This window comes from Acinonyx jubatus, chromosome A3 (genome assembly GCF_027475565.1).
Source record: "Acinonyx jubatus isolate Ajub_Pintada_27869175 chromosome A3, VMU_Ajub_asm_v1.0, whole genome shotgun sequence".
Classification (NCBI taxonomy): Eukaryota; Metazoa; Chordata; class Mammalia; order Carnivora; family Felidae; genus Acinonyx; species Acinonyx jubatus.
In genome coordinates, this window is record NC_069388.1 from 135,891,239 (window position 1) to 135,904,408 (window position 13,170).

General features: G+C 52.1%; 1 protein-coding gene across 3 annotated transcripts in view; it reads left to right on the plus strand.

The window, feature by feature from the left end:
- Positions 1-13,170, plus strand: part of EIPR1 (EARP complex and GARP complex interacting protein 1) — a 120,349-nt gene that overhangs the window by 4,069 nt on the left and 103,110 nt on the right. The window contains exon 2 of one of the 3 annotated variants that reach the window (XM_027077788.2): positions 9,806-9,889. The exons of the other annotated variants lie outside the window; for them this stretch is intronic. Within the exon in view, the coding sequence (XP_026933589.1) occupies positions 9,806-9,889 (84 nt within the window). The remainder of the gene's footprint in view (positions 1-9,805; positions 9,890-13,170) is intronic. 3 annotated transcript variants of the gene reach the window in all.

A 13,170-nucleotide genomic window follows, 5' to 3' on the forward strand; every position in this document is an offset into this window, starting at 1 on the left:
GGAATCAGGGGCCTGACTTAGGGTTGGTCTTCAACCAAAGGTCATACTTTGGCTTCTGTAGTTAAGGGGGATACGGGAGAACATTTTCCTGGGAAACAGCAAGGCTCGGGAGAAGCCTAGAGGGCGCAGCCAAGCGGACCGCCGATTTAGCCTCAATTTGGAGCCGATTTTGATTGGATTTTGTTATTGCTTGTGTTGTGGAGTTAGGAACCCCACACCCATTTTTTTTTTTGTTGTTGTTGTTGTTCCAGCTCACTCACGCGCTTGCTTTTGTCTTCTTGATATTTTTTCTTTCTCAAGTGCTGTGGCTCGGATGGGATCTATACGTATGTACACGTGTACGTGTACAATTTGTGTACATATATACCTTCTGTGTGTACAGGTACCTTGTACAGATACATGCATGTATTTCTACAGCTAAATTTTCCTCAAGCAGGACCCGTGTTTGCCGTGTTTTGAGTACTTGGGTGCACATCGCTCTGGGCTTGTGGCTGTAGGACCCTCCCGAACCTCAGGCATCCTTGTCCTCGCCTCATGTCCTAATTATGGCTCCTTCTCACTTCCTTGCTTTGTCCCCTCAGTTCTTTTTCCTCCTTGGCTCTGGTGAGGTTGTATGTGACCAAGCCCACAGATTTGGGGAGGGGGTGTGGGAGGGCGCAGGGAAGGAGAAGGGCATTTTCATCTCCTGGCGTGCTCTCCAGTCCTAGACTCTGGCCGGAGAACCTGCCAGAAAAGTTGTGCCTGCTCCCATTTTTCCGGGCAAGGAAGAGCTGCCTCGGTGGGGGGTAGGAGCCGGCTCCCCGCTCCCTGCCCCCGAGAATTCTGCAGCGTGGCGGTCCTGAGGGTTGCAGTTAACATCCTGCTTTGTAACTGTTTGGATTAATACTAATTTAGCTCCATTCCCTCCTGAGCTGTTGGTACAAGGTCTGGCATAAGAGGTGGGACGGTCTGGCTTTTGAAATCTATTCTGTAAAGTGAAACAGATTCTGATACCACCGAGACCGGGTAGTTCTGATGGGCAGAGTCAGGAAGGCTGTGTAGACCCTTGCAACTCAGAGTGTCCTCGCCCGACCGGCAGCTGTCCTGTCACCAGAGGCAGACCTGGAGAATCAGAATCTGCATTCCCTTGGGCTGCCTGGGCGATTGGTTTGTGTACCGAAGTTGATGTGGCCTTCTGGGTGATGTGACAGTGGAGCTAAAAGGGAAAGAGTAAATGAGATTTTGATGGGATCGGGCAGGAGGTGTCCTTGACTTCCCTGCTGAAAGTGTGGAATTTATTTGTGGTACTCGGTGGTCAGAACCTGGTTTTTGAGGAGTGTGTCTATTTGGGGTTTATGAACAGTGCCTCGAGAGCATTCTTGCATCGGGCAGAAGATTGGACTGGACAGTCTAGGGACTCGTCACCCTGTGAGTTCACATCGACAGGTCATTAGCGAATGTAGACTGAACTTAAGCCATTGAACTTAAGATACATAGAACATTGAAATAAAGATATGAAGACTTGTGTTTATTATATAAAGACTTGTTTACCCAGCTTTTCAGAATGTTTGCAGGAACAATGTGAGTTTTAGGTTTCACACCGGATTTTTGTATGCGTAAATATCCCAAATTGCCCGCTTAGTGTTGCACTCGCTAGCTACGTACCTGAAAAATGCTGGTTTCCTATCCGGGCGCTCCACTTCCCTGTCTTGCATCGTTTTGTCCTCCTGGTTTTTTTCTTTTCTTTAAAACATTTTTTTAGGGGCACCTGGGTGGCGCAGTCGGTTAAGCGTCCGACTTCAGCCAGGTCACGATCTCGCGGTCCGGGAGTTCGAGCCCCGCGTCGGGCTCTGGGCTGATGGCTCGGAGCCTGGAGCCTGTTTCTGATTCTGTGTTTCCCTCTCTCTCTGCCCCTCCCCCGTTCATGCTCTGTCTCTCTCTGTCCCAAAAATAAATAAACGTTGAAAAAAAAATTTAAAACATTTTTTTAATGTTTTTTTTTTAATTTTTGAGAGAGAGAGAGAGAGAGAGAGACAGAGCATGAGCAGGGCAGGGACAGAGAGGCAGAATCCGAAGCAGGCTCCAGGCTCTGAGCCGTCAGCACAGAGCCCAACACGGGGCCGGAACCCACAAACTGTGAGATCATGACCTGAGTGGAAGTCGGACGTTCAACCGACTGAGCCCCCCAGGGACCCCTTGTGCTCGAGTTTCTGTTACTGTAGCCTAGATGGTCCAGGCATGGTATTCCTGTCAAATTTGCTCTGCAAGGTGATGATTGGAGTCTGTTGACGTTAATGAGACAAGTAATAAACTACCGTTTCTTGGGTGGGCTTTCGAGCTCTTTCCTGAAAGGGAGGAGAGTTATTTTACAGGACATAAAATAACTGTGGTCACATGGTAAGTGGATTGGCCGCTCCCAAACTCAGCACAAAGACACTGCATTTTCACAGTGACACATCTTAGCACAGGGCCATCTCACAGTTCCATTTTGCACATTTGCTGCATATTAGAATATCGTATATGTTAATCTTTACCAGTGATTGTGATTTTTGTTGTTGATGTCTCTCCAGCACTGTTTGAACTTTTTAGAGTGTAAACGGGACTCGAGATGCCCTCACACACACTCTTAGTGCACTGGGCAGGAGAAATCAACTTTTTGAGCTTGAGTTTTAACCCGCAGTTCACAGCTAACAGAACGGTCGTTCTTCACGACTATTTCAAACGTCTCTACAAACAAGATTGTTTCTCTCCTGCATGCTTACTTCTTTGAAACTTTTGACGTTAAGAAGACCTTCTCTGGTTTTTCTTTTTCTTTTTTTTTTTTTAAGCTTATTTATTTATTTTGAGAGAGGCAGTGTGTGCTCCAGCAGGGTAGGGGCACAGAGAGGGAGAGAGAGAATCCCAAACAGGCTGTGCTGTCAGTGCAGAGCCGGACGTGGGGCTCGATCCCACGAACTGTGAGATCATGACCTGAGCTGAAACCAGGAGGTGGATGCTTAACTGACTGAGCCACCAGGCGCCCCAGACCTTCTCTAGTTGTGGGGGCCAGTGACCGCTGTGCCCCGCTGGAGGGGCGACTCCAGCCAGCGGTGGCATGGCACACACTTGGGTAGCAGAGGTAGGCAAAGCATGAATGAGGGGCACCGCGGGCGCCGTGGAGGAGATGTGGACGGGGGGGGGGGGGGCATGTCCCATAGCTCCCGTTTAAGCTGGGTGCTGCCCTCCTTACGCGTTCACCAGCTGAGCTCGGCCAGGAGGGGCCGTGTGGGGATGAGAACTTGTGCGAAGGTGGTGCGGGGTCCTTTCGGTCACTTTCCCTGGCTTTGCCACCGCACTAGTCAGCCGCCCTGCAGAGCCTGGAGCCACACAAGCAGGGGTGAGTGAGGCTGGCTTCGCGGCACCTGTGCCGGCAGGTTCTCCGGGAGCCCCGTGGTGGGCACGGCCTGGACAGCGGGCTGGGGCTGCTGCCTTTGCAGGGCCGGGCCGGTCAGCACTCGCGGCTGCTTCCGTCGGGTCAGGAAGTCCCTGGGCGTCAGGCTCGTGGCCGCAGGGCTCTCGGTCTTACCCGTTAGGAGCTTTAGAGTTGAAGGTGGCTATTTGAGGTTTTCAAACGCTTGTCATGTCTGTGGAACGGACCATGTGACGTATGAGTTTTCCCTTTTGGTCTCTTTGGTCTCTTAAATCACTGACTTTCAAATTGTGGGGCCACCCTGGCATTCTGGGACCAAATTCCACTTGGTCGCGAGATAGTCCTCTGCTGGGTTCCGTTTGATATTTTATGTAGAGCTTTTTCAGGGACGTTTTTAGTGCAATGTTCTGTGTATTTCTTCTAGGGGTTTGCTCTGTTACCCCACTGCACGCAGGCGCCCCGGGAGCTTCCCTTCGGTCCTCAGGCCCGAGGTGGCTTGAGCGTGTCCACCTTGCCCGGTCCTCTCTGCACACTGGCTGTGGCTCTGTGGTCACTCGCTGTTCCCGTTTCTTTCTGGCTTTCGTGTGATTCCCTGGGGTCCGGAAGGGGGACTGAAGCCCGAAGCCTCTTGCTGGAGGACCCGCCGTCCTGGGTCGACTTGACGAGGAGGCACGTGGAGGGTGAGCTGCAGTAAAAAGGCTCCTGGCGGAAAAGCGGCTTCAGAGGTTGTGAAAAGGTAGATTAAGCAAGGAGCGGGGAGGGGTGGGGTGTGAATGTTGAGCAGGGAGGGCGGGTGCGGACTCGGGAGGTCCGGGCTGGTAGGCCTGCCAGGCAGAGGGCGTCAGGCGCTGCTGGGGACTGGCCTCAGGCCAGATGTGCCCCTGTGCACCTGCTCAGTGGGGCGAGATCACCGGCCTGGTTACAGCGACGATGCTCGTGGGAAAGGGAAGGCCGCGGGGCCGGGAAGAGTGTGCACGGAACCGTGGGCACAGAGCCCCAGCGTGAGAAGGGAGGATGGGGGGAAGACAGGGCGGGTGGTGACCTCCTGGGTCCTGGGGGGCCAGGGGACCGAGGGGTCCTGCGTCGGAGCGTCTGGTGGCCGTGACGCGGGGGGCCCTAGGAGGGCAGTGCTGCGGAGTGGCTTGGTGAGGCCGGGTCATCGGGAGGGAGGAAGGGTCAGAGCCGAGGAAGGCTTATCCTGTCTACACCACCATTAAACTTGCCGTGAATGCAAGAACGAAGGTAGATGGGTCAAGGCAAGGTATTTTCAAAGGACAAGGGGACGTGTGACTTGATTTTCCCAGCTAAGGGGAAGAAGCCAGAGAAGAGGAGAGGGAAGAGAAGAAAGAGGGCTGACCAATGTCGTGTGCTGCGGGAGGGCGGGGCACCCCTCCTGTGGTGAGGCAGGCAGGGGGCGCCCCTTCTCCCGGGCAGGCCGGCAGGGGCAGGCGGGCAGGGGCGGCGTCTCCACGAGGCCGGCTGATGGTTTCCGTGTTGCCTCAAGCGTGAGTCGAGTTTGCTGAAGGAGGGCGCCGGGCTGCACCGGGGCCTGGAGCGGAGCCGGCAGGGCAAAGCAGCGTGGGCGCGGGGCGGGCGGCAGCCCCTGGCGGAGCCGAGAGGCCGGCCTTTGCACGTACGGGGGGGGGGGGGGGGGGGGGGGGCGAGCGTGTGAGTGAGCGTGCGCGTGACTGTGCGCTGCGGCCCCGTGGTCCCCAGGGGCGGTGTCGTCGCCACAGTTATCTGGTAGCTCGTGAGGCGCGGTGCTCTCGTGGCCCGGGGGCCCGCCGGGGCGATCTGGGCCCAGGAGACGAGAAGTGGGTGTTCAGCACTGAGCGAGACGTTGGGGCCTTGCTTTCTTTTATGTGTGGAAGGCGGTCTGCCGTGGAGACACGTGTCCGGTCACCTCTAGCTTCCTGGTCTGTCACCCCCCTGACCTGGGGGCCACTCTTGGGAAAGAGGCCTTTTCTGGGGCGGGGAGACTGCTCAGGGTAGAGGGGTCAACCCACCCTGGGTCCCCCCTCTTAGAGCAAAGTCCTGCTCCGCTCGCTGGCCTTCAGGGGTGGCCCTGCGCTTACCTGGGGGTGGCTCTTCTTGGCGGGGGGTTCACGCAGAGTGAGCGTTTGCTTGCTCAGACTAGTGAGAAGAGGAAAACAGTTCTGAATTTCCCAGGGGGGGTTTATGGACTCAGGGAGTCCTGGAAGGTCGTGAGGTTTGTGGTTCCCGTAACGCAGAGGGGCTTTCCTGACGCTTCCGACGCCCCTTCCCCAGCCCTTCTCGGCGTCTCTGGTTGCCTCGTCCGGGGTTGGCTCCCTCAGCGGTCAGGCAGACGGAGAGAAGGCCGCGTGAGGAAAGGGCTGTGGCCTTGCTTTTGAGAACAGGGTGACCCAGGCTCCAACTTCAGTCCCATAGATAAATCTCTTACCTGTGTGGCCGGGTCCCTGCGTCCCCGTAACAGAGAGAAGCAGAGTCAAGCATGGGAGTGCGTGTCGTGCCTCCTCTAGGAGTTTTGTGACCGTGACTAAGTCCCGTAACCTCTCCGGTCCTCGGTGTCTTTATCTCCCGAGTAGGAGTTACATTATCTATCTTGACTTTGGGTCTACTTCATTGAATTATGAAGGTGAATCAGGCTATGATATGTGCAGATGTGTTGTGACCTTTTATACCCTAAAATCTGATCTTCTCATAACAAGGTCATTGGAGCACCTCAGAACCATCATTAACGACTAGCCTCGGAAGGTCATTTCATCACTCACTTCATCAAAGGACCAGAATTACGGACACATACGCATCTGTCACCTGAATGGCCGGAGCTAAGTTATGATCATAATTTTACCCAGTAACGTAATGGAAGGATCTTAGATGAACTGTTTTTGAGATTTCGCCGTAATTTTTAAAGATTCGGTTCAGACTTTTTTTTTAAACAAGAATAATTCGGCCCTTCAGTTTTTTAAAAAAGCAGCGTCTTATTGTGGGTGACAGAATGCGTAGTGTCAGATTTGTAGTGCTTTTCCAAAACTGTGGCAAAGCAGATGATCTCGTGGACTTTACTTTTTTGTGTGTTTCCCATGGTCTCTGCGCGGGTGTGCGGGTCTGGGGCCCGAACTGCTGGGGCACGAGGCCGACTGCGTGCTGGCTCACCACGGGCACCCAGCAGCCTCCGTGGCCGCGGACTGCCCTGTTTTCCAGGCCAGCAGCCTGAGACAGCTTCCTTCCTTCTGGCTTTCTTCTCCTCTAAGGTGGTGGCATTTGATCCTGCCTTCCACCTGAAATTGAGTGCGTGGGTGCGCTCTGGCGAGTGTTACTTTGCTCCCGTGCGGTGTGTGCCTGTGGCTGTGTCACACGGTCGTTTTCCACCTGCTCTGTCCGAGCTCGTCTCGCCCTGCAAGTCTGTGCCCTGAGGGCAGGGCCGATGTCCTGCCCTCTGTGGGACCTTCCACGGCAGCTGCCACTCACAAATGTCATGTAGTCAACTCGTGATTACCAACTCGAAGCATAGATGAGTGTCTTAATGGAAAATAATCATTTCCTTTCAGCTGGGTCCGCTTCTGGGTCCTGTTTTGGGGGATCTTCAGGCTTTTTCTCTCTGGGGTGATGACATGTACCTCCGTTTGAGATGTAGTGTTCTTGTCTGAAGCTGGACCCAGGTCTGCGTCCCCTCTGTTGAGTCAGGGTTCTGCCTTCGGAGAAGGTGAGGTTTTGTCTCTCTGTGATGGCATGGACGCTTCCTCACGAGAATCCTTTTCCTCTGCGTGGTGTTTAAATTAGCTAGGATTTGGAGGGTCTGAATTTGCTGATGTTATGTGCAGAATTTACTTGTATGTACATTTTTGGCAGAAGGTATATAGATTCACAAAGAGTTCATCAGTTTTGCACAGAGATCTGTGTAAGACTCCAAAAATTGTCCAGTCCGGTTTTGCTGAAGAAGTCGTAGGCATATTGGCCAGAATAGACTTTTCCCTCCGGATGTCTAATAATGTGAATGCTGCTTTGCACGTGTATTTTCTTGGTGTTACTGGAATGTGTTTGGGTAGTTGATATTTTTGTGCCAGGAAGCCTTTGTGAGGAGGGGTGGGGACAGAGGTGCTACGGAGCATGACGTGAAATTGTCACCAAGCCTTTGGGTGACCGATAACTCAGAGACCAAATCAAAACCAGACAGACTGGGTGGTCAGGACAATGGTTTCCATGTTTCTCTTACCTTGTTTTAAAAAGAATGAATCAAGAAATTCAGGGATTAGATGTGACAGAGGAGGGAGTGGGGCGTCATGTCTGTTTCTAGCCGCGTGTGGACGGTGGCCCATGTAGTGAACCGTGTGTGGCCCACGTAGTGAATCAGTTTCCTGTTGCTGCCGTAACGAGTCAGCACCAGCTCAATGGTTCAGAGGAACAGCTCTTACTGCCTTATGGCTCAGGGGCCCAACAGGGGCCTCACTGGGCTAAAATCAAGGCCTTGGTATGGCTGCACTGCTTCCTGGAGGCTCGGGAGAGTCTGTGACCTTGCTTCTTCCAGCTTCTGGAGGCTCCTGTGCTCCCTGCTCCGTGGGCTCCTTCCATCCCCAGAGCCTGCAGCGGCTGCTGCCCACGTGCTCCCAGCTGTCTGCAGCCCTGGCAGGCTTCCTGCGCCCCTCGTGCCGCCACCTCTCCGGTTCTCTCTTCTGTGACGCATCCGTCTGACGACATCCAGAGAGGGCTTTCTGCTCGTAAGGACCCGTGTGACTAGGTGATTCAGGATAATCTCCATCTCAAGATCCTTAACCTAATCGCACCCGCAAAGTCTCTCTGCACAGGTTCTGGGGATTGGGATGCGGACATTTTTGGGGGCCACTATTCTGCCTCCCACCGGCATCCGAGCATGAGCTACAGGGAAACAGGGACTTGACGTAGGCACAGTTAGTGGTTGTGCTGAAAGAGATCTGGGTTTGAATTCGTAAGCCTGCAGTACTTGTCACAACACTAATATTTACCAGTTGTACACAGTCTTTTCCTCTCTAGGCCTCAGATTCTTCACCTGGAGTTCTTAATTTTAATTATTGAGCATATTAATCACAGGTGTTGTGATTCCTGCTGTGGTGCACTGCCCAGATTTCTTTGTCAGAAAATCCAGCAGATTCTGGGATTGTTGGTGGCTGAGAGCAATCAGTGGGTCCTGCTTTTAGAGTTCGCCCTCAGTGGAACAGAGTCACTTTGCCCTAAGTCCCACCGAAGTCCCACCCTTCTCCAGGGACAGCCTACTGGATGGGGGTGGGGACTGGGTGGCACAAGGGCCTGGCCATGTTGGCTTCACTCTGAGGGACTGTCCCAGCTCCAGTCTCCCTGTGGCACTGAGGTTCCTCTTTGCCTCTGCACAGTCCTGCTTCCTTCACCCTTCCATGGCATCATTCCCGAGAATGCTCCCACAAAATCTGTGCATAAAACTTGATGCTTTAGAGCTTGTTTCCCAGAGAACCTGATCATCTGAATGCTCGACAGGCCCCTTTCTGTTGTTTGTTGTTTGGCTTTTGATCATATGATTTTGACTCATTGTATGACTAGTTATTTTTGATTCAGTGTTTGACATTGTGAGAAAAACTGTAGAAACTTTGGACGTCTGTCTTCCTCTAGAGGATTTACTGTTACTTCTGGCAGGTATCTGGCCAGCCCAGGAGCACGAGCCTGCTCAGATCACTTAAAATCCAATCGAGGACTAAGATGACCCAGATCGTAGTGTGTCCGGGTTGACCTCATTCTAGTCCACCTTCACGCCTGGCCTGATCCCCAAGGGATCCCAACCCAGAACTTTAGTGTTTTGCCGACCTCTTCCCTGTGTACTCAGTGTGTGTACCCTCGGCCCCACGAGCCTGTCACAAACTCTCCTCCACATCGGCCGCTCACCACACTTTCCAAAGTGACAGGTGCCTCTAGCTGAAAGGGGGCTGGAGGTCAGGCTTTCCTCTCTGACCTTCCCTCATTTCCAAGACCTTGGCACTCACTCATCACTGTGCTGGCTTCCAGGGGCCTTGAAACAAATTCGGAGTATTTCGTTTAGTTTGTACAGTTTTCCTCTGCAGGAGACGTGGTTTGAACCACCTGCTCTGCCATTGCTGGGAGCCGTTTTCTGCTGTGTTGTCAGAGGATGATTTGTTTGGCCAATCTATTTCTGTTGAAAATTGCGCTTTTATTAAAAACACCACTTACATCTTTACTGCTTATTTTTTTGTGCCCGTCTACAGTTGTTTCCATATACACATCTGAGGTGGAATTGTTGTGTCACAAAGCAGGCACAAGCTGAAGGCTGTCCGTACATATTTCTAAGTTACCTTGCAGACACTTCGCATGAATGGATACTCCAGCGGCGGTACAGGAGGTAACTGGCTTTCTAATCTCTAACCGTTACATCTAACTTCATAAATGTGTGTGCATTTTCCTTCCCCCCTGCAGGCACGTGCTCTGACACCTCAGACTGCAGAAACAGATGCCATTCGGTTTTTGGTTGGGACGCAGTCTCTTAAATATGATAATCAGGTAACTATTTTTGACAAATGTATACATGTTAATTACTAAGCCTATTCTTAGTTTTATAACCATTTTGCTCTTGATTTTTCAAGCACCATTTGAGAAAATTAATGCCACACAAACAAAATAAAACTTGCATTGGGATTTAAATACCCAACCGAATGTAATAATTGAGCTCAATGACTTAAACTCCCGTGGCGGTACCGCTGTGGTTTAGGCTGTGGTGATGCGGGGTTCACCGGGTGAGGGGTCGAGAAGCAGGCCAGGGCACGTGGTTGGCATCCCTGCTTCCACGCGGGCCCCTGGACGGCCCCGCCGCGTGCTCACAGCATTCGTTCTGGCTGAGCCTGGATGAGGCCACGGTCCCGTTTCAACCTCGAGCTCTGGGCTCTCACTGCCACGTACTGCAGGCAGACACGAGATGCAAGATGTGGCCCCCACTGTTGTGGCCACTGTTGTAGAAGAAGTGTTGGATCCTCACAGATCAGCGTTCGGTCCACCTGCGACCCTGACCGAACGGATTAACCTTGCCGGGCTTCATTATCCTCATCACCAAAATGGGGATCAAGCCGTCTACTTTCTGTACCTCACAGGTGCTGAGGACGTTGTGAAGATGTGCACCGTCCTGGATCCTTGGGAAATGCGCAAAAGGCCGTGTCTCTTGGTGCCGGGTCTCCGCCCAGTTACCACTGTCACACAGGGGAGGTGGCTGTAACATAGCTGTGGGAGGGTATTTGGTGCTGGGCAGGGGGTAGTGACATAGCCGCTGTCATATTATCGATGAGGGATTTTATTATTTATTTATTTTTAAATTTTTACTTACTTTTGAGAGAGAAAGAGAGGGAGAAACACAGTGCAAGCAGGGGAGGGGCAGAGAGGGGGAGACGCAGGATCTGGAAACAGACTCCAGGCTCCGAGCTGTCAGCACAGAACCCGACACGGGGCTCGAACCCACAAACTGTGAGATCGTGACCTGAGCTGAAGTCGGATGCTTAACACACTGCGCCACCCAAGCGCCTCGATGAGGGATTCTGAACTGGCATAGTCGTTTAAAATCATTTTCGGTCATTGAAATCAGGCAGCTGATTGGGTGACATGTATCTAGAGCTTGACAAATTAGTGTTTATATTATTTATATATTTTTATATTTTATAATATGTTTTTTTATTTTCCAAAACATGGAAAAAGCTTTATATACAAGGACTGTCACTGCAGCGGTGCACATAATTGTGAAATAGTTAGGAGCGATCAAAATGTGCCCGTGTGAGGGTGGATGGGGGCAGAGTCACATGATTCCACCCCGCTGAGCCTGGTTCCTCGCAGTGGAGCAGAGGTCACGCGCTGCGCTCATGAAGTCATAAACGCCTCATGAGTGTCATAATTTAAGACTCGTTAGACGGTTCAGTGAAATGTCAAAATCATACATATTGTGTGATCACTGTGGTGGTAAGAAAGTAGATGATTTTTCAATAGATACAAATACCGAATCCTTCTATGAATACCTGAACCTAATGTAATGTTATGTCAGTTACACCTCAATTAGACAAGTAGTGGATAAAATACAAAACTGAATCTCTACATAGAAAAAGACCAGGGGGGAACTAGTCAAAAGGCCTCAAAATTGGAGCCACGGTTACCTTTGGGTGATCTGAGCATTTGTGAGGTAAATTGTCTTTCCGATTTTCATTTTTCTGAATGTGTGTGTGTGTGTGTGTGTGTGTTACTTTTGGAAAGTGCCAGATGCGAGTGATTTATTTACAAAAATAGTTTCCAGTGGCCATGTTGCAGGGAAAAGAGGAACCCGCGTAATGACACTGCCGTCTGGGGCTGCGGTGACGGAGGGACAGAGCCAGGTGGGAGTCTGAAGGCAGACTCGCGGCTTCTGTCTGCTGGTCGACTGTGCGGAATTTGTCACAGGACAGGTGTTAGAGAATTCCAGCTGGCTCTGTCTCCAGGCCACCAAGCATCTTTTCTCACCTACTTGCTTTTTAGTTCCGCTCTATTCCGAGGCTGTCCCATTAACCTTTTTGGTGGAGTTATCAGCTTTTTAACTTTATGAGAATAGGGGACACTTTATTATTATCTAATGAGGGATGCTTCCATTAAAAGCTAAATGAATTAAAAACCAATGAGGCAATGAAGGCATTCATAAGTTACGGGAATAGGTTACATTATACCTGGTTTTCTCAGCCAAAATTATATGCCATTTGGTTATGACACCAAGAAGGGATCAGCCCCAAGTGACATGAAGTACTTAAATCCTTTTTTGGAGCCAAATCACATTGGGGTTGGGCCCCAGCACGTGCATCTCTGGCAGGCTCTGGGACCACCTCTTGGGGAGCACTGTCCGGTGAGTTGTGAGTCCCCGGGGTTGGCGGGTGAGACTGGCATCCTGGGACAAACGTTTGTAGCTTTGCGTGTCCTGTGGTATCAGGGTAGTTTCTTGTGCACACAGCCCTGGTTTCCGGAATACAGGCATCAGTCCTTGGACCTAGGGAAAGAAACCTTTTTGTACTGAATGACTTTGGTTCTTAATAATCAGTCCTAGAGAGACCTAGCTCTCCAGTGGTAGGCACAGAAAAGTTGTATATTTAACTTATATTTTATGGCATCGAGGATGTAGTTCTTTGGAACCCTTTTCCAAATCGCTGGTTTACGACGGCTCCTTGGGTGCTGTCTTGCAGAACCATGTGTCACCTGCTGTCCTCCTCCTTTCAGGACTTCCTAGCCAAGCTGCTAGGGAAGGCTGCAGCCTCTGGCTTCAGTTCGTCTGGTAGCCACGGCTGAACGGAAGGTTGAATGAGGAGTCCGATGACGCCCTGTTCCCAGGCTTCACACGCAGTGGCATTTGGTGTGTGACTCCAAAAGATTGGGGTGACAGGCTGGTTCTTCCCTTTCTGTTTCTGGGGAAGGCGTCCGTCTGCACTCCTTCGTTCAACAAATGCTGACTTTGTATGTTAATGTGCCCCCCCCCCCCCCACCATGTTGTGTCTCAGATGCACAAGTGAGCTAACAGACCTGTGCTTGCAGCTGAGCTTCCACTGGGATGGGGAACCGGGCCCGCTGCACGTGGTCCTGGGAGAGAGCAGGACGCGGGGTCCCTTCCCCGTGGCACTGCAGCCTCCCCCACGGGAAGGCGCCTGAGCCAAGGCTGGCGGCCGGAGGGTGCGCTGTGCTGTGTCACTGGCCCTGGCCGCAGGCTCCTTCCCCGGCCTGGACCCGCCCCCGCACGCGCGCCGGGCTTCCTCCCACGCGTGGCACGCCTGTTCCTCTTCTGCGCCGCGTGTGTT